General features: G+C 38.7%; 1 protein-coding gene across 1 annotated transcript; it reads left to right on the top strand.

Moving 5' to 3' along the window:
• Window positions 1-1,415: 1,415 nt before the first annotated feature.
• LOC129260850 (small ribosomal subunit protein uS3-like) lies at window positions 1,416-16,207 on the top strand. The gene is made up of 6 exons (XM_054898844.2): window positions 1,416-1,467; window positions 5,081-5,305; window positions 5,671-5,953; window positions 11,686-11,828; window positions 13,551-13,711; window positions 16,128-16,207. The coding sequence occupies exons 1-5, from the start codon at window positions 1,438-1,440 to the stop codon at window positions 13,686-13,688; spliced, it is 819 nt and encodes a 272-aa protein (XP_054754819.1). The 5' UTR covers window positions 1,416-1,437; the 3' UTR covers window positions 13,689-13,711; window positions 16,128-16,207.
• The last annotated feature ends 4,998 nt before the right edge of the window (window positions 16,208-21,205 follow it).

Here is a 21,205-nt window from a genome sequence, read left to right on the forward strand (position 1 = left end):
GAGGTCACAGCGATGTATCCAGCAAAGAGTTGCATGCTCTTTCATGTTGTGATAGATTTGAAGGACAAGTCTACCCAAACAAAAAGTTGATTTGAATAAAAAGAGAAAAATCAAACAAGCATAACACTGAAAGTTTCATCAAAATCAGTTGTAAAATAAGAAAGTTATGACATTTTAAAGTTTTGCTTAATTTCACCAACAGTTATATACTCGTCCTGGTCAATATGCAAATAAGGGGACTGATGATGTCATCCATTCACTATTTCTTTTGTATTTACCTATATGAAATATTCTATTTTTCCCCTCATTGCCCTGCAAAACAAAGTTTATTCCCCCCTGAACATGTGAAATTATCATTTGTTTTAATATTTTGTGGTTCAGTCAAGTTGGTCCTTATTGTCAAATCTGTAAAAATTGAAACAATGTATAATTCAAACAATAAAAAAAAATTGTGAGTGAGGGATATCATTGACTCTCTCATTTGCATATCCTTCAGTTGTGCGTATAACCGTTTTGTGAAAAATAAGCAAAACTTTAGAGTGCCTTAACTTATTTTACATCCAATTTTTATGAAATTTTCAGTGTTATGCTTGTTTGATTTTTCTCTTTTTATTCAGATCAACATTTTCTGGGGGTGGACTTGACCTTTAAGTTGTAATATCCAATAAGCCTTGAATGATATGCCTCTGAATTCAGAATACAGACTTCTGATTATAGTGCTCACAATGCCGGTTTGATTCTTTAGGATGTCTGCAGTGAGTTAGGAGGACAAAATAGATTTGTGTTATATTTCCATTGAACCAAATATGTAGATTACACTTTTTTAATCAGATTAACAACAACATCAACAAAATCCTTATTTTTCGAGAGCAACTTCGTTGGCTGAATAGAATATGCCTTTAGTGCAGCTGCAATCACCTAGTTTGCTGCATGTGCAAACTCTTTGCTTGAGGAAAGTGGTCTAAAAATGCAGCCTGATGGTGTGCACATAGAATAAAATCAAGTTGTGTGTGTCAAGACCCACTATTGTTGATAAAGTTTCAGTCAGGGTCTGTGCTTGCAGACTACCTACAATCAAGAAAATAAAAGAAAATACATTTACAATGAAGAAAACATAAAAGAAAAAAATGAAAAAATGTAAAGAAACAACTAAAGAGGAAAATAATATGGCCTAGAGAAAGCGAAAAATATATTTCAAAAATACAAATAAAAAAAGAAAGAGAAAGAAAAGAAATTAATAAAGAAGAAGGAAAGAAAGAAAAGAAAAATAATTCAAATACTAAAGAAAATATTAATTCTCTGTTAAAAAGCAGTGGCAAATCTTTTCTGACCATGGATAGAGGTGTCTCTGGTTGCCTTAGCCGACCTTATTAAATTGGCGTGCGCCATCTACGGTAATATTTTTAACAATCTTCCTTTTCGAGACCAGCCTCCAAAATGGCTACTCAGATATCAAAGAAGAGGAAGGTGAAGAGCAGTATTTTTACCTTCTTGAATGAAAAAAATATTGTAAAAGTAGCCTTTCTTTACAGATAAACTCTCAGATTGTTTGAAAAATCATGACTAGTTTCGAGATTATAATTTATGATGAAGATATTCTTCGATTGAAACTCGGGTGTCTGTGATGTGCGGCACCGTCCTTGTATAACGTACACACATGAGAACAGCCGCTTCTCAATTTCGCTGCCAAACTAAAGAATAAAAAATTGTCTATTGTCAAGTCGGTGACACTGTTTGGCATGAGTTTACTTTGAAATAGGTGTCGGCGCTAATGTAATTTTGCACTGGCCGATTACCAGATATACACTCGTTCACTTTCGACATGGGATTTATTCAATTGGGTGCAATTCGTGAAAAAGTTGGATAAAAAAATATATGACTGGCAAACTGCTAATGCTAACTTAATATTAGACAGCTGGCAGCCGTCTGTTTCGAGGAGTTTTTTAACTTTTTTTTTTGTTGAATTTCTCCTCGTACACAGACGGCTCGCTAGCATGCAACCACCATTAGGGGACTTGCAATGCAAAATCCCCCCGTCGGGGCTCTTCAATTTTTGTCTTTAATGAATAAAAATTTTGAAAATTAACGCGACCAAAATGCAAATTAATATTCCCTCTTGGCATTAATTGCCAAAAACGGAGAAAAATCAAGTTAAAAGGAACAAAAACAGTGACTTACCTCGGCTGTCGCGCAAATTCACTTCCCCGTTTTATCCGATCTTAAGTACATAAACATATTGCCATTGAGTCTTTTTTTTTGTTGAATTTCTCCTCGTACACAGACGGCTCGCTAGCATGCAACCACCATTAGGGGACTTGCAATGCAAAATCCCCCCGTCGGGGCTCTTCAATTTTTGTCTTTAATGAATAAAAATTTTGAAAATTAACGCGACCAAAATGCAAATTAATATTCCCTCTTGGCATTAATTGCCAAAAACGGAGAAAAATCAAGTTAAAAGGAACAAAAACAGTGACTTACCTCGGCTGTCGCGCAAATTCACTTCCCCGTTTTATCCGATCTTAAGTACATAAACATATTGCCATTGAGTCCCCTGTACAGATCGCGCTAGAACTTCGGTCTCTGTATTTGGTGAGTGAAGCCAACGGAGTTCAGCTGAACAACCAACATAACAGAGACCGAAGCTTTTGGTCTAACTTAATATTGGCTTATTGCTAACCCAGGGAGCTGACATCGAGGCACAGACTGGAACTTCAAAAAAACGAAAAGTTCTCTCCTACCCCCATCTCGATCGGCCAATTTTGTTATGAATCGTAACAAAATGGCCGATCGAGACTGGGGAAGAAGGAGAGAACTTTTCGTTTTTTTGAAGTTCCAGTCTTGTGCCTCGATGTCGGGAAACTGCCACTCGTTAGACCTTCATATCCTAGGCCTAATCGTGGTAAGTGCATAATTTCTGTTTTCACAATTCATTTGGAGAAATATTTAGACCATAAATCACGCTAGTCCCGTGAGTAGGCCCTATGGTCAAACTCAAATACACGGTAGGCTATTCGGTAAGCCCGTGGGCTCCCGCCCGAGTCGGGCGGGAGTTCCCTGGGTTAGCATACTGCCAGACCAGCTACGGCCATGGGCTCTAAATGCAGTTTCGGCAAAGGCTGAATCTCGAGCAAATTTCCGCACATAAGCATTCAAAAATTCTATGGTAAGGTCCCCAAGTCTGCGCGCACACAAATCTGAGCTGCGAAAATCTTGTTTAAAAAATATACAACAACGTAGAGTTCTAACTTGTAATGTCAGCACTCGCACTAGACAGCTGGCAGCCGTCTGTTTCAAGGAGTTTTTCAAAAAAAAATTATTTTTTAAATTTCTCCTCGTACACAGACGGCTCGCTATCGTGCAGCCACCATTAGGGGGTGAACAATGCAAAATCCCCCCGACGGGGCACATCGATTTTTATCTTTATTTCATAGAAATATTGAAAAAGAATTGAACCAAAATAGATATTATTATTCCGTTTTGGCCTGAAATGCACCAAAACGGGGAAAAATAAACTTAAAAGGGGAAAAACAGTGACTTACTTCGGCTGTCACGCAACTTTCCGTTTTATCCAAGCTTAAGTACATAAACATATGGCCATTGAGTCCCCTGTACAGATCGCGCTAGAACTTCGGTCTCTGTATTTGGTGAGTGGAGCCAACGTAGTTCAGCGGAACAACCAACATAACAGACCGAAGCTTTTGGTCTACACTCGCACTAACTTAGTGCCCTGGGGGGGCCACTTCCATTGTCATTGACGAGTCTCGAAAAGCGCCCTAATTTAAACACGTATTTTCCATATTCTGAAAATGCACCCCTTAACCACCCAAGGCCAGGGTTCATTACATGCCGCTGCGCACAGAAAAATCAAGCCATAGAAGTCGTGTGTTGTGGACACCAGAAGCGAGATCCCAGCACGCGCAACCCACTATATATTAGAAATCCACTGCAAATCGGCTACGCCTCGTTGAATGGATCATTTCATCTTTCACCTCATGAAGTATTCTGTCCATTGCACTCATAAACATTCATTATTTGTATATTTGAAAATATCCCCCTGAAACAGGCAAATATGTAGGACTAGGCCCTACGACAATATCGTTAATGTGTACATCAATTGCATATTTGCCAAAAAGTTTATTAGCTATAGACTAGTAAGTTCTGAGTCTATGTGAATTTGTACTTGAACATCTTGAGAGTTTCAATTGGGGGACATTGAATTCATTTTTTTCCCCTTTTTTTGTTGATTTTTCAATTTTTGGATATCTTGTCCTCTAATGTCTAATGGTGTTATATTGAAAAGGAGAAAATAGAGGAAAATATGGTGAAGGTTTGATGAAAATCTGTCAAAGATTAACAGGGTATGATTTTATTTTAGTTCTGATTTTGTGATGTCACAGACAAGCAGCTCTCCACATCATGTGATGTGTTAATTCCCCAAAATATCATTTTCTGTGAAAAAAGTAAGTTACAAGTGATTCTAATTGTGCTGGGGATACATCATCAGAAATTTTATGCCTGCTTTTGAGGAAAATAGTTCATCATGTTCCATTCAAATGGAATTTATGGATGTATGGGGAGATCATGACATTTGCTCTGGCCACAGATGATCTGATGGAAAATCTGCACGTTGAGCCAGACATAAAACCTAACCTCCAAAACTAAATAAACCCTAATCCTAATCTTTGCATTACTCTGAACCAAAGTCTCTCAAGAGTCCTAACTCTGACACTATTTTGTCGGCTGAGATAATAATATGACATGAGCAAATGTCGCAGGAGCATAATTCTGCCGTGTCATATGGGGAAGCTGCTACAACATTACAAATTAAAAACTTTATAGAGTCTCTTATTCTTTGATGGATTTTCATCAAAACATCAATATTTTTCTCTAATTCTTCAGCTTTTATTACAACAAATTTTTCATCATGCAGTTCGTGAGATAATGTTAAAACATGCCATTATCTTTTTATCCATCTATGAGTTTTTCTACATCAGTAAATCACTGGTCATGATAAGTGAATCATAGGGAAGAAATCAATTTTTTATATGCAAGTTGTAACTTTCATTTTTTGTGTGTGCAGTTTGTCGCTGATGGCGTATTCAAAGCTGAATTGAATGAGTTCTTAACCCGTGAGCTAGCTGAGGATGGGTACAGCGGTGTTGAGGTTCGTGTGACTCCAACCAGGACAGAGATCATCATCCTGGCCACACGCACCCAGAGTGTCCTTGGGGAGAAGGGCAGGCGCATTAGGGAGCTCACTGCTGTTGTGCAGAAGAGGTTCAACTTTGCTGACAATACAGTTGAGGTATGACTCCCAAGAATTATCTTTATTTGGGAAGTTTTACTATGCTATCAACCTTTGTTTTTATTAGTGTTAATTTTTTCATGGATGAATGATATGCAAATTTCCCAGTTAATTGGATGTCTGTTTAATGGTTACAAATTTTTTTTTTACTCTTTTTCATTTGTATGATATTGGATTTCACAGTTTCAATTGACATTTGCATGTTAATCACTAAAAGTTCTCCTTTAAAAAAAAAAGATTGCCTTGATGTCATATTCATGAAATTGTCTTGATTTGTATTGGTTCATATTTCTCTATTTTTCAAGACCCTCAGATTTTTATGAAATACTGAAATGTAAATTACTTTTTGTAAAATTTCTCTGTAGCTGTATGCTGAGAAGGTTGCCACTCGTGGTCTGTGTGCCATTGCCCAGTGCGAGTCCCTTCGGTACAAGCTAATCGGAGGTCTAGCTGTCAGGAGGGCCTGCTATGGAGTTCTGCGCTTCATCATGGAGAGTGGCGCCAAGGGTTGTGAAGTTGTGGTCTCCGGCAAGCTCCGTGGTCAGAGGGCCAAGTCCATGAAGTTTGTTGATGGTCTGATGATTCACAGTGGTGCTCCTGTCAGGGACTACGTGGATGTGGCCATCAGGCACGTCATGTTGAGGCAGGGTAAGCCAAAGAGTTTGTAATATATCTTGTGTGGGCTCTATGCTCAAGTAGAGAGCCTGGGTATTCAGATGGGCAGTTTTAATTTACTGCTATGATTTAGATGAGGTAAAAGTATATAAGTGATTGGCATGGTACCTAATTAATGGTACCTATTAGGCCTAGTAACCATGAAGAGATATGGCGAGTAGGGGATTCATTCTGGAGTCTAATAATTGAGGGTTGTGTGGGTTGGGAAGGGGAGACGCAATATCCCTTTTTTTTTAAAGGAAGTTGGGAGGGGAAAAGGTAAAAAAGGAAATGGAGGGGGGGGGGGAAGAGAGGAGAAGATCAAATAAAGAAACCTTAGTTTTGTAGTCATAATAGCCCTATTATTCATGACATCTATTTAGAATGTCTGTTTGCAGTTTACTTCACTACTTTAACCCTTAATAAACTGGGGGTGTCAAATCGACCCCCCCCCCCCTCGACAAATTTCATCACAACGCTATTGTGCAATTTTTTTTTACCGCACCACTCGCTGACTCTTATTAGTCTTGCGCATCTTTTGAGACCAAATTTGCGACACCCAGGAAAGCGGTTCGGAAATTACGCAACATTTTCTAAGTGCATGTCAAGACCCCAAATTGCTCAAAAACGTGATTCTGTGAACAAAATAAATTCAAAATGTGTTTTTCCACCAAAAATCTTAAATGTATGATTATTTTTATTGTTGGTTTAAATGGATTTATTTTATGCTTTTTATGATCTCAGAAGAGTCCCCAACAAATTTCATTGAAAAAACAATAAAAACAAGGATTTCAAAAACATAAGAAATTAATTATATTTTTGCAATTTTTTGTTAGAAATTGATACTCTCACTAAAAATTAGTATTCCTTTAGCTATATAAATTGAGTTATAGGCAAAAACATACACAAAAAACAAAATTTAGGGCAAACTTTGTACGCTTATTTGCATTATTAATAAGTTTATTTTTAAAAATAGGAAATTTTACAATACGATACAGTCTTGTAGTTTACATCTGGCTCTACATGTGCAAATTGTGAGATTTGGGGGGTCATATCGACCCAACGTTCTCGCTACCACGCGTCACGGTTGGCGGGCGCCGCCAAGCCTGAAAATTTTCAGGGCAAATCCGCCAACCGTGAACTTCCCCGACAACCGTGGCCGACAACTGTAAAGCAGGCCTAGATCTACACAAAAACTGGGTAATATATAAAAAAATAATCTGCTTTTCAGATCTTAAAATAAACTTGTCGATTATTTCGTCCATGATTTCTTCCCGGGATTTCTTTGACTCACTCACTACTACTAGTGCACTCTGTACGATACGACCTCGACTCGAGGCCCAATCTCTTTCGTGGGAAGCGCGAAGATGTTTACTTCGCATTTGCGTATCGCATTGCTCACATTATTTAGTCTTTAAAATGGTAGTAAATACGCTCAAAAACAAATGAGGGGAGAGGGGTATCGTGGGTTACTGGCTTGGGCAATGTAATTTAGATTATTACGAATTTCAGTTGATATTGTCACTTATTATGTCAAATATAAAGTGTGTCAAAATTACTATCAAAATTCGATCGAAATATAGTTTCATCTCGTCCCAGGCCCCAGCCTTTATAGCTACATCTACATGAATTCATTGAATGCATTTCTGATGACACTGCCGTAGAGCGAATTGAGAAAACTATTCAAAGATCACGTTAGTAATGACAAAGCCAATGGAATGGGTTGATATAATGTCCAACTCATTTACTTACATCAAAATGATTTATTCACATTTAAATTCCGATTTTACTCCATTATTTCCAAAGTCTTGATCTCTACATCGATCTTTTGAAACTGTTGATTAATTTCGCGACGGCGTGTCTACCAAGTTCTGTGCCACTGCACTTGCGCTCACAACGGTCACATTCATAATACAAATCGCACATGGCATCAAAATCCTTGATCCGGGGATCCGATAGTCTTCCAAAATTAGATGGGATCCAAAACTAATTTAATTTGATTTTTTTCATATATTCATTGAATCTGTTATAATTTTCATAATTAATAATCTTTATTGGTATTATTCACATTTTTTATCATTACGACTCATTTTTTTAATGTGAGTTATACGTACAGTGTATTTTCATTCTTTTGTATTGTTCTTTATTACTCTTTGCCTGCCAATTAAATAATGAGCGCACCTGTCACGGGCCTGAGAAATGTTTTTAGTCATCACAGTGAATGCTTTATGAATTTGTTGTACAATTGCTTAACTACGATTTGAAATAAAATATCATTTGAAATTAATTTGTGTAAAGGAAAAAAAGAGAATGGGGGGGGGGTGGCCGTGGGCAATGTAGATGAAAATGATGGGATGTTTGTGACTTTGTGGGGAGGGGATTGTTCGTAGCGAATGAAATTAATATTCTTTTGTTGGTCTACTGTGATTGTGGCTGCATAATCTTTATGGCGATTGGAAAATCCACCTTGGGGCGGGAGGGGTACGTGATTTTAATAGATTTCGATAGAAGTACACATTCAACAAAGTGGAATTGGCAATTCATTCACAGATATTCGTTTTAAGTACGAATTATTGAAGTTGATATGTGTGAACGTTTTAGAGGATATCGGATATGTATATCGTTTTTTCACGCCCACAATGAGTTTGCTAGTATAATTTGAATATCGTTGGATGAATTTTTCAAGTTTGTCTTTGTCTTTATGTTTTATATCGGAATTGTGCTTTTAATATATGAGTTATATCTTGGCAACGTCGTGAGCCTAATTATATACTGCGAGTGGATATTTATGAAATGAGTTGGAATGTGAACGAGACGCCCCAAAGCCGATGGCACGTGATCTAATTATAGTATTCACTTTCTGGGTTGAGCCAATCATTGTGCTTGAAAACGGGTTTCCCCGAATTCCCGCCCTTGGAATGTGTCCCACGTGTGTGACCTGTTAACCTGTTGTTTGAGTGCGAATCAGCTGATTTCGTGACCTCAAAAACTCTTCATGGTGTTTACGCTGGATGGGGGCTATAAAATTAAGATCTTTCTCTTTTATTCATTTTTAATAAACTGTTCGTGATTTTCAAACCACACCTATAGTGATATTGTGATGCAATTTATTGAATCACGTACCTCGATCGATCATCCCACTCATGGTGCAAGAAAATATTTTTTAAATTCACCAAAATATACATGTAAGAAAGATTTTTCGGCCGTCATCATCGGTAGAACCGTAGAAGTATAGACACGTCTATAAAAATGTATTCGCTTCGAATATTGACTTCTTCACCAATCCCATACACACGATCTCAACATCCCCTTGTCATTGTCCACGCCACGACCCCTCCCCTATCGCTCTCTCCCTTCGACCATCCTACAACCCCACTCCTCTTCCTCTCTTTCACACACGCTGTATTTGTAGGCCTACATGTAAAAATAGAAATCGTATTTCCTGTCAATTAACCTATACTTTCAAAACATTTAAATCGCAGTTAAGAAAAACAAATTCGTAATATTAGAGTATTATGAATGACTAAAAATATTTCTCACGCTCGTGATGAGCACAGCACATTCATTATTTTATAAGTGAGTAACGAACAATACAAATGAACACAGCAATAATTGACAGTGATAAAAGAATCTCGATTGGAAATTATTAGTATAAACATCATCAACAGAAGTCTTATGAGAGTTATAGTTTCAGTGAGTATCGAATAAACCAAACAAGAAACCATGCAAATTATATAAGTTGGGGACCCCGTCTCATGAATAGGCCTACCGATGCCCATTATTGGGAAGCCTCGGAAGAAAACTTCAGAGGCTTCCAAATAATACCTAGGTCACATTTGCTCTACGGCGAGTCGAAAACAGCCGTTTTATTCATTTTTATTCAAACCACCTATATTCAGCTGGTACAAAAATGTTAAAAGGGCTGTTTTCGACTCGCCGTACGGCCGCCGTAGAACAAATGTGACCGAGGTATAAAGTCGGAACAATCTTTGGATTTAGTAAGGGCGTGACGCAGCGCAAGCTCAAAGGGCTACGCATGCGGTCCGTAGATGCAGTCGGTCATTGACATAAGAAACAACACGCATTCACAAAATTAATCGCACTTTCTAAGGATGTAGCGATATCAATCTGAACATTGGAAAGTATGGAGTTAATTTATCAATGGAAATAATCTATAAACTGTAAGTATAAAATGAGATTGACTTCAATTTTTTAGTTATCAGTAATTGCCTTTCTGCTTCAATCGCAATTCGCCCAACCGGCTGTGTGGCCGGAGAAGCATTAAATAGACATAAAATGTGGTGCATTTAGCAGCAATCTAAGCTCGTCGATATTGATATTTTCGATAGCTGAGGGGGGACACCCCCCTCCCGAACCCTCCCCCCGTGCGTGCTTCGCACGCACCGAGGCCGCTGCGCGGCTTGCATCGCTTCGCGCCGCCAAGCGTCAGAGTGAACCTGGCGAGAACGTTGTATCGACCCCCCCCCCCGTAAAATCCCCAAAATAGCCCAGTTAAAATAGGGTTAAGGTTTACTTTACTATGGCTTATTATTTTGAGATGAATTCTAACCCTGATTTAACTGGACTATTTCAGACCAAGATCTCTGCCATTGATTTACAAGATTGCCAGGAAAATTTGCACGCACATAGAGCTCAGGGAATTTTTTTTTTTTCGGGGGCTCCATTTTAGATTTAAAAAAAAAATTTGGGAGCTATAGCATGAAATTCATTTAAACCAACAAAAGTAAAAATAATCATACATCTATAATATTCGTTAAAAATCACAATTTGCATTGACTTTGTAGACGGAATAACATTTTTTAGCAATTTTGGGACTGACATGCGCTTACTTAATGTTGCGTAATTTCTGAACCGCATACCCAGGTGTCGCAAATTTGGTCTCAAAAGATGGGCAAGGCTTGAAAGTAAAAAGTCAGCAAAAAAAGTCAGTTGTTAAATAAGGGTTATAGTAAATTACACATGTCTAGCCATGTTTCTGCCACATCATGTGACCTGCTCAATGGTCATTTGGAGTCCAAACAATTGGCTAAGAGTAAAACCATTCCGGTCCTTGAAGCAAGACTACCCATGCTGTCTGACAGCCATGTGGTCTTGTGCCGACAGACCAGATACATAGATTGAATAATTGTATCTTTCTGTCATGTTGCATTGACTTCATTTTATTTTGATGTGGGGTTTTTTGTTTGCTTGATGATTTAGTTCTGGGCTTGCATTCAATTGAAAGTATGGTTTGAGTAAGAATTTTATTTAGTATTTTATTTGGCTAAGCAAATTGTTCATACTGCTATTCAATTCACTTCTAAGTATAATACTTTGAGCAAAATACTTACTAAGAACCATTATGATGATGCAAGCTTATTGAATGTAAAAGTATTTCATTTATTAGCCTGGTAAAAATATTTTTAGCTCAAAATATTTAGAGCAAAACAGGAGGTGATATTATGCTAAAATGAAATAATTTGAATGTGCAATTAGCCAATTCACAGTTAGCTCATGTTTATCTCAAATTACCTTTTGCTGCTCACACACAGTACAACTATGAAAAGGCTTGTTTTGCTTACACATTGACAACAGACACAGTTTGCTTTTATAACAATGTCTAATTCAAGGAAAAGGGTGACAAAGTGAAGTGTTGTTTAAAGGGTGTTGGGTATTTAATCAGTATGTAACCTGACAGGATCTCTTTAATTGTTGATATGTTGTAGGTGTGCTTGGGATCAAGGTGAAGATCATGCGTCCATTTGATTCAACTGGCAAGACTGGACCCAAGAAACCACTCCCTGATGTCATCAGCATCTCGGAACCCAAGGATGAGGAAGCACCTACTCAGCCATGGTCAGAACAGAAGGTAAGGTTTAGGCGTTCAAAGTCCAACATTCACATTTTATTTGGCATTAAGTGGAAGCTTTGTTGATCTGTAGGCGCCGCTTTTCTGACGGCGACGGCGGCGGCGTCGTCAACATTGAAATCTTAACCAAGGTTAAGTTTTTGAAATGTCATCATAACATTAAAAATATATGGACCTAGGTCATGAAACTTGGACATTAGAGTAATCAAGTATTACTGAACATCCTGCCTGAGTTTCAGGTCACATGACCAAGTTCAAAGGTCATTTAGGGTCAATGAACTTTGGCTATGTTGGGATTATTTGAGGAATTGTCGTCTTAACTTTGATATTTTATGGATCTAGACCATGTTGGGGGAATCAATATCGAAATCTTAACCAAGGTTAAGTTTTTGAAATGTCATAACTTTGAAAGTATGTGGACCTAGTTCATAAAACTTATACATAAGAGTAATAGTGTATCACTGAAGATCCTTCCCGAGTTACAGGTCACGTGATTAAGGTCACTGAGAGTCAATGAACTTTGGCCATGTTGGGGTTATTTGAGGAATTGTCATCATAACTTTGAAATTTTATGGATCTAGTCCATGAAACTTGGACATAAGAGCAATCAAGTATCCTTGAACATCATGTGTGAGTTTCAGGTCACATCACCAAGGTCAAAGGTCATTTAGAGTCAACAAACTTTGGTAATGTTGGGGGTATTTGTGGAATTGTCATAACTAAAAAAGTTTATGGATCTAGCTCATGGAACATCGACATTAGGGTAATCAAGTATGAATGATTGTTTTGCACATGTCTTAGGTCACATGGTCATGGTCAAAAGTCATTTTGGGTCAATGGACATAATATTTTATTATCACATCAGTGTTTTCTTCTGTGAATAAGTATTCATTAGCAGTTTTCAAAGGCAGCACTGCTGATATATCGAATAGCGTAATGCAGGCGAGACTGCCAGAGGCGTTCCACTTGTTTGTTTTTTGTAGTAGTATCTTAAAAACTGGTATGGTTGTATTTTGTAATTGATATGTAGGCCATAGTCGAACTGACTCTCCCATGGATGCCCAGCCAATGCCGGTCAGCGATGCAATTTTCTGGTGATCAGTGGATTGATGAAATAAAGAAATAGATAAGAATTCAACAATCCATTGATTTGAATTAACGGGTCTTAAAACAAATTTCCAAAAGGTTCAATTATTATCCCTAAAAGGACTTGGGGGGGGGAATCATGCCCCCCCCCCCTCAACGCCTCACGCGATATTTTCGAAATGCAAAAGGATAACCCCGCAAATTTACATGACTTTTTTTGGAGTCTCGCGCAACTTTTGAGACCAAATTCACGACATACGTAAATAACATCGCAATGCCACATGACTTTACGAGACATGATGAAAAATGCTTATTTTTATACTTTGTGTACAAAGTCTATGGTATATAAAATTCATGAAAGGGTGATTACTTTTCATTCTAATTGGTCTGCTTAATTAATTTAGGGTTTAATTTAGTTGTTGAGTGGTCTGTAAAAATTTCCATTGAAAAAAAAAACAATGAAAAACAAAGAAATGCATAAGTTGTAAAAAACAAAGAAATACATTAGGAAAAATGGGGTTTCACAATTTTTCTTTGTGACAACCTTGAAATTAGATTACAAAGATGACATCTGGAAAAAGAAAAGAAAATTTGATTTACTTAACTGAATGAAATTCTTCTCGTGGCCTTTTTTAGGGAGCTCCCAAGCCCATGGATCAGCCCCAGCAGCCACCCCAGCCAGGCCAGCAACCCCCAGCCCCACAGCAACCCATGCCAGGTGCTGCCCCAGTTGCCCAGCAGCCACCACCACCCCAGCAGCAACCCATGATGTGAACAACTTCTCTCTACTTCAGATGGTAAGTTGTTGTACCTCCTCTAGATGTTGAATAGAGATGATATGTGACTACCCAGTTTAATGCAAACAAGTCAGCAAAAATAAATTCCTTGTTCTCTGTACTTTATAAAAAGCACCCTTTTTTCAAAAAGCAGAGCTTTTCAATAATGTATTATAATAATTTATCATTTATCATTTAACTACTTTATTCAATGCAAAAACTAATTCAGGGGGATAAATTTAGAATAAAGAAAAAAAAAGTTTATTATTGAAATACTTGTCTCGCTCTTGGTGAAATTTTACACTGTCACATTTTGATGTCATCCCCCCTTGTTTTTTCAAGTAACAAAGAAAAGGAGGAGAGAATAAAAGATAGAGGAGGAGGAAAAGATGATCAAATAAAGAGATCTGGGTTGTGAAACTCCATAATGCCCCTATTATTCATTACTTAATATAATATGCTTTCTTTTGTGGTAACTTTACCACTAAGGCTTATTATTTGGATATGAATTTCAAAACAGATTACACATGTCTAGCCATGTTTCTGCCACATCATGTGACCTGCTCAATGGTCATTTGGAGTCCAAACAATTGGCTAAGAGTAAAACCATTCCGGTCCTTGAAGCAAGACTACCCATGCTGTCTGACAGCCATGTAGTCTTGTGCCGACAGACCAGATACATAGTTGTATAAGTGTACATTATTTCCTCTGTCATGTAATGTTACAAGCTCTTAATGTTTTTCATTAACTACATTCAATTTTAAAGGTAAAGTCCACCCCAGGAAAATGTTGATTTGAATAGATAGAGGAAAATCAAACTAGCATAACACTGAAAACTTCATCAAAATCAGATGTAAAATAAGAAAGTTATGACATTTTAAAATTTCGCCTATTTTTCTCAAAACAGTGATACGGGTGATACGCACAATTCAGTGATATGTAAATGAGACAGTCGATGATGTCCTTCACTTACTATTTCTTTTCTTTTTTATTGTTTTACTTATACAATATTTAATTTTTTACATATTTGACAATAAGGGCCAACTTGACTGAACCATATAGTATTAAACAATGCTATTCCACAAGTTCAGGGAGGAATTAATCATTGTTTCACTTGACGATGAATGAATATTTCATATTTCATATACAAGTAATACAAAAGAAATAGTGAGTGGATGACGTCATCAGTCTCCGCATTTGCATACCGACCAGGATGTGCATATAAATGTTTTGTGAAATTCAGCAAACCTTTAACCCTAATTCTCCCGGGGGGGGGGGGGGTCCATAATGGCCCCCCCCTCGACAATTTTGTGCGATATATCCGCTGCACAAATTTTTTTGACCTCGCCGCTCACTGACTTTTTACTTTCAAGTCTCGCGCAAATTTTGAGACCAAATTTGTGACGACCGGATACGCGGTTACGACATTACGCAACATTATGTAAGTGCATGTCAGACCCAAAATTGCTCACAAACGTGATTTCATGTACAAATCCAATGCAAATTGTGTATTTAGCCAAAATTCATAAATGTATCATTATTTCTACTTTTACTGATTGAATTTAATTAATTTTGCCTTGCTTATGATCAGAATTAAGTCTGGAACGATTTCCACTGAAAAAACAATAAAAAAACAAAAAGTAAAAAAAACAAAGAAATACATAAGAAATTCATAAAACAATAAAATACATAAGAAATTGATTTCCAAACTGAAGTTTTTTTTAATTGCGATTGTTAAGAATGCTACAAAGAATATTTTAACCAAAAATTAGCATTCTAGGAGCTTTATTTAGTGAATTAGAGCAAAAAGTATGATTTATGCATAAATTAGCATAATTAATTCATATAAAATAAAATCTCATTATTTTGGAAAATTTTACCATACAGCCTTGTAGATTACATCGCACACAACCAGCGTGCAAATTTTTGCGTCGCTCGAGCGATCAGCGGCCGAGATCTTAAGGGGGGGCCATAATGGCCCCCCCCCCCCCCCCCCCCCCCCGGGAATGACAAGAATCAAAATACCCCGGGAGATTGAGGGTTAAAATGTACTAACTTTTTTATTTTACATCCGATTTTGATGAAATTTTCAGTGTTATACTTGTTGGATTTTTCTCTTTTTATTCAAATCAACTTTTTGTTGGGGTGGACTTATTCTTTAAGGTAAGGTAATGTATGCTTAACAATTTGATACTTCTGGGAATTGTTTCATCAATATTTGTTGTGTGATGAGTTGTCAGATCTGACAACTTTCCTTGATTTAGATTAGCTGTGGAGCACTTGATATGGTAACTGTTGGGTAAAACAGACATTGTAGGATAAAATATCTGACAAGTCCTTTCATGAGAGGTTTCCCCTACATTTATCACATAGAAGTGATCATCAAAAATTATTATTAATGACTTTATTTTTCTTGTTTCTTATTTTCTTTTCACAGACTACTGGATATCTGCATCAAAAGAACATGGATGCACCAGGCATTGTAATGTAAATAAAAAGGATATTACATGCCAAAAACTTGTCTGTTTTCTGAAGTTTTTTTTCTAGTTGTTGATTTGTATGAGCAATTATACATTTTGTTTTCTTTCCTTTTTCTTTCCTTTTGGGGGCCATTGTGAGACCATGAATTTGGTCTAATTCTATGTTTTCTGGAAAGGGGGTACCTAATACTGAAACAGTGTTACGTCATTTAAAAGAAAATTATCTGCCAAAAGTTTACCAAAATAATTATTTTAACAGTAATAAACCCAAAATAAATATATGATTCCAGTCCATTTTTTGGCACCTCTGGGTTTTCCCAGATCCTGCTATGGTGGATTCTGTGGTCTTATTAAAGTTCTTGTCATACAAATTGTCAAGCATGCACCCTAATGTATTTCATTTGTAAAGAAGAGTGAAGCTGAGCCATATTTGTCGTCATATTTAATGACATATGTCTCCATATTTTATTTTTGGTCTTAATTTCATGTTATTCTAATTCTATTCTCGATCATTTTAGTTTCCAATCTTGAGGTACTCCCTTTAATACCCATCATTTGCTCTACTCCCAAATCCTTAAAGGCTTACTGCAGTACGATTGGTCTATGACCTGATTTTGGAATAAAGCGGAACCTTTGATGCAAATATTGAGACAAGGAACATATACCCATACAAAGTTTTAAATCATTGTATGAATACTTGTGCTCAATTCGATCAATATGCTTCCCTCCTTATAATAAAAGCAAATTCAATAACTAATCGTAATGACATCCTACTAATCGTACGATTTGCTATGATTTGAAACCATTATGGCGTTTAAACCAAAATATAAGGTCTGAAATTTAAAAAATTTCCAATATTTATATTTTTACAGTTAATTTCAACCTCAGATGAAAATATTCAATTCATATTTACAGAAAATAAGCAAAATGTGATTTGTTCTAAAATCAGGCCGTAGACCAGTCGTAAGGTGTGCGGTGCCGTTATCATAATTTAGTCCAATTGCCACTTGGGCCATTTACCGTGTCTTATTTCCAGTTGGTCAGCCATTTTGTCTGATACTCTGTTTGAATGCACTTGTTAGACTAAAATGGGGAATACCATGGATACGGTATGGCCATTTCGCTATGGTGATTGGACTAGAGGATAACAGTTTCAGATTGCTAGTTTTAGTAAATGGGTTTGCCAAAGTGGTATGAGCATTGGTGTTATGGGTTCAGAGATAATGGAGTGATATGGAATGTAGGAAGAATGATGTGGTATAAAAAGAATGGTGTGGTATGTAAGAGAGGATCAGTGTTGTGATGCAGAGAGGATGTGGTAGGAAAGCGGGGACCAGTGTTGTGATGGAGAGAGACGGGTGTGGTATAAAAAAGAAGATCGGTGTATATAGTGATGGAGAGAGAAGGGTGTGGTATGTAAGAGAGGATCCGTGTGGTGATGGAGAGAGAAGGGTGTGGTATGGAGGAGAGGAACAGTGTTGTGATGGAGAGAGAAGGTTGTGGTATGAAAGAGAAGATCTGTGTTGTGATGGAGAGAGAAGAGTGTGGTATGTAAGAGAGGATCAGTGTATATAGTGATGGAGAGAGAAGGGTGTGGTATGAAAGAGAGGACCAGTGTTGTGATGGAGAGAGAAGGGTGTGGTATGAAAGAGAGGACCAGTGTTGTGATGGAGAGAGAAGGGTGTGGTATGAAAGAGAGGACCAGTGTTGTGATGGAGAGAGAGAAGGGTGTGGTATGTAAGAGAGGACCAGTGTTGTGATGGAGAGAGAAGGGTGTGGTATGAAAGAGAGGACCAGTGTTGTGATGGAGAGAGAGAAGGGTGTGGTATGTAAGAGAGGACCAGTGTTGTGATGGAGAAAGAAGGGTGTGGTATGTAAGAGAGGAACAGTGTTGTGATGGAGAGAGAAGGATGTGGTATGGAGGAGAGGATCAGTGTTGTGATGGAGAGAGAGAAGGGTGTGGTAAAAAAAAGAAGATCAGTGTTGTGATGGAGAGAGAAGGGTGTGGTATGGAGGAGAGGATCAGTGTTGTGATGGAGAGAGAGAAGGGTGTGGTATAAAAAAGAAGATCAGTGTATATAGTGATGGAGAGAGAAGGGTGTGGTATGTAAGAGAGGACCAGTGTTGTGATTGAGAGAGAAAGGTGTGGTATGTAAGAGAGGACCAGTGTTGTGATGCAGAGAGAAGGGTGTGGTATGTAAGAGAGGACCAGTGTTGTGATGGAGAAAGAAGGGTGTGGTATGTAAGAGAGGATCAGTGTTGTGATGGAGAGAGAAGGGTGTGGTATGGAGGAGAGGATCAGTGTTGTGATGGAGAGAGAGAAGGGTGTGGTATAAAAAAGAAGATCAGTGTATATAGTGATGGAGAGAGAAGGGTGTGGTATGTAAGAGAGGACCAGTGTTGTGATTGAGAGATAAGGGTGTGGTATGTAAGAGAGGACCGGTGTTGTGATGGAGAGAGAAGGGTGTGGTATGTAAGAGAGGATCAGTGTTGTGATGGAGAGAGAAGGGTGTGGTATGGAGGAGAGGATCAGTGTTGTGATGGAGAGAGAGAAGGGTGTGGTATAAAAAAGAAGATCAGTGTATATAGTGATGGAGAGAGAAGGGTGTGGTATGTAAGAGAGGACCAGTGTTGTGATTGAGAGATAAGGGTATGGTATGTAAGAGAGGACCAGTGTTGTGATGGAGAGAGAAGGGTGTGGTATGTAAGAGAGGATCAGTGTTGTGATGGAGAGAGAAGGGTGTGGTATGGAGGAGAGGAACAGTGTAGTGATGGAGAGATGAGGGTGTGGTATGTAAGAGAGGACCAGTGTTGTGATGGAGAGAGAGAAGGGTGTGGTATGTAAGAGAGGATCCGTGTTGTGATGGAGAGAGAAGGGTGTGGTATGTAAGAGAGGACCAGTGTTGTGATGGAGAGAGAAGGGTGTGGTATGTAAGAGAGGATCAGTGTTGTGATGGAGAGAGAAGGGTGTGGTATGAAAGAGAGGACCAGTGTTGTGATGGAGAAAGAAGGGTGTGGTATGAAAAGGATCGGTGTTGTGATGGAGAGAGAAGGGTGTGGTATGTAAGAGAGGACCAGTGTTGTGATGGAGAGAGAAGGGTGTGGTATGAAAGAGAGGACCGGTGTTGTGATGGAGAGAGAAGGGTGTGGTATGTAAGAGAGGACCAGTGTTGTGATGGAGAGAGAAGGGTGTGGTATAAAGAGAGGACCAGTGTTGTGATGGAGAGAGAATGATGTGGTATGTAAGAGTGGATCATTGTGATGGAGAGAGAAGGGTGTGGTATGTAAGAGAGGACCAGTGTTGTGATTGAGAGAGAAAGGTGTGGTATGTAAGAGAGGACCAGTGTTGTGATGCAGAGAGAAGGGTGTGGTATGTAAGAGAGGACCAGTGTTGTGATGGAGAAAGAAGGGTGTGGTATGTAAGAGAGGATCAGTGTTGTGATGGAGAGAGAAGGGTGTGGTATGGAGGAGAGGATCAGTGTTGTGATGGAGAGAGAGAAGGGTGTGGTATAAAAAAGAAGATCAGTGTATATAGTGATGGAGAGAGAAGGGTGTGGTATGTAAGAGAGGACCAGTGTTGTGATTGAGAGATAAGGGTGTGGTATGTAAGAGAGGACCGGTGTTGTGATGGAGAGAGAAGGGTGTGGTATGTAAGAGAGGATCAGTGTTGTGATGGAGAGAGAAGGGTGTGGTATGGAGGAGAGGATCAGTGTTGTGATGGAGAGAGAGAAGGGTGTGGTATAAAAAAGAAGATCAGTGTATATAGTGATGGAGAGAGAAGGGTGTGGTATGTAAGAGAGGACCAGTGTTGTGATTGAGAGATAAGGGTATGGTATGTAAGAGAGGACCAGTGTTGTGATGGAGAGAGAAGGGTGTGGTATGTAAGAGAGGATCAGTGTTGTGATGGAGAGAGAAGGGTGTGGTATGGAGGAGAGGAACAGTGTTGTGATGGAGAGATGAGGGTGTGGTATGTAAGAGAGGACCAGTGTTGTGATGGAGAGAGAGAAGGGTGTGGTATGTAAGAGAGGATCCGTGTTGTGATGGAGAGAGAAGGGTGTGGTATGTAAGAGGGGACCAGTGTTGTGATGGAGAGAGAAGGGTGTGGTATGAAAGAGAGGACCAGTGTTGTGATGGAGAAAGAAGGGTGTGGTATGAAAAGGATCGGTGTTGTGATGGAGAGAGAAGGGTGTGGTATGTAAGAGAGGACCAGTGTTGTGATGGAGAGAGAAGGGTGTGGTATGAAAGAGAGGACCAGTGTTGTGATGGAGAGAGAAGGGTGTGGTATGTAAGAGAGGACCAGTGTTGTGATGGAGAGAGAAGGGTGTGGTATAAAGAGAGGACCAGTGTTGTGATGGAGAGAGAATGATGTGGTATGTAAGAGAGGACCAATGTTGTGATGGAAAGAGAAGGGTGTGGTATGTAAGAGTGGATCATTGTGATGGAGAGAGAAGGGTGTGGTAGTGGTATAAAGAGAGGACCAGTGTTGTGATGGAGAGAGAAGGGTGTGGTATGTAAGAGAGGACCAGTGTATATAGTGATGGAGAGAGAAGGGTGTGGTATGAAAGAGAAGACCAGTGTTGTGATGGAGAGAGAGAAGGGTGTGGTATGTAAGAGAGGACCAGTGTTGTGATGGAGAGAGAAGGGTGTGGTATGTAAGAGAGGACCAGTGTTGTGATGGAGAGAGAAGGGTGTGGTATAAAGAGAGGACCAGTGTTGTGATGGAGAGAGAATGATGTGGTATGTAAGAGAGGATCAGTGTATATAGTGATGGAGAGAGAAGGGTGTGGTATGAAAGAGAAGACCAGTGTTGTGATGGAGAGAGAGAAGGGTGTGGTATGTAAGAGAGGACCAGTGTTGTGATGGAGAGAGAAGGGTGTGGTATGTAAGGGAGGACCAGTGTATATAGTGATGGAGAGAGAAGGGTGTGGTATAAAGAGAGGACCAGTGTTGTGATGGAGAGAGAATGATGTGGTATGTAAGAGAGGATCAGTGTATATAGTGATGGAGAGAGAAGGGTGTGGTATGAAAGAGAGGA

The sequence above is a fragment of the Lytechinus pictus genome, unplaced genomic scaffold (genome assembly GCF_037042905.1).
Source record: "Lytechinus pictus isolate F3 Inbred unplaced genomic scaffold, Lp3.0 scaffold_19, whole genome shotgun sequence".
Lineage (NCBI taxonomy): Eukaryota > Metazoa > Echinodermata > Echinoidea > Temnopleuroida > Toxopneustidae > Lytechinus > Lytechinus pictus.

Excerpts from the sequence above, each read along its gene's own strand:
- LOC129260850 (XM_054898844.2), top strand. The coding sequence starts at position 1,438 with ATGGCTACTCAGATATCAAAGAAGAGGAAG. Across the intron at positions 1,468-5,080 it reads AGATATCAAAGAAGAGGAAG|TTTGTCGCTGATGGCGTATT; the intron begins GTGAAGAGCAGT and ends TTGTGTGTGCAG. Across the intron at positions 5,954-11,685 it reads GCACGTCATGTTGAGGCAGG|GTGTGCTTGGGATCAAGGTG; the intron begins GTAAGCCAAAGA and ends GATATGTTGTAG.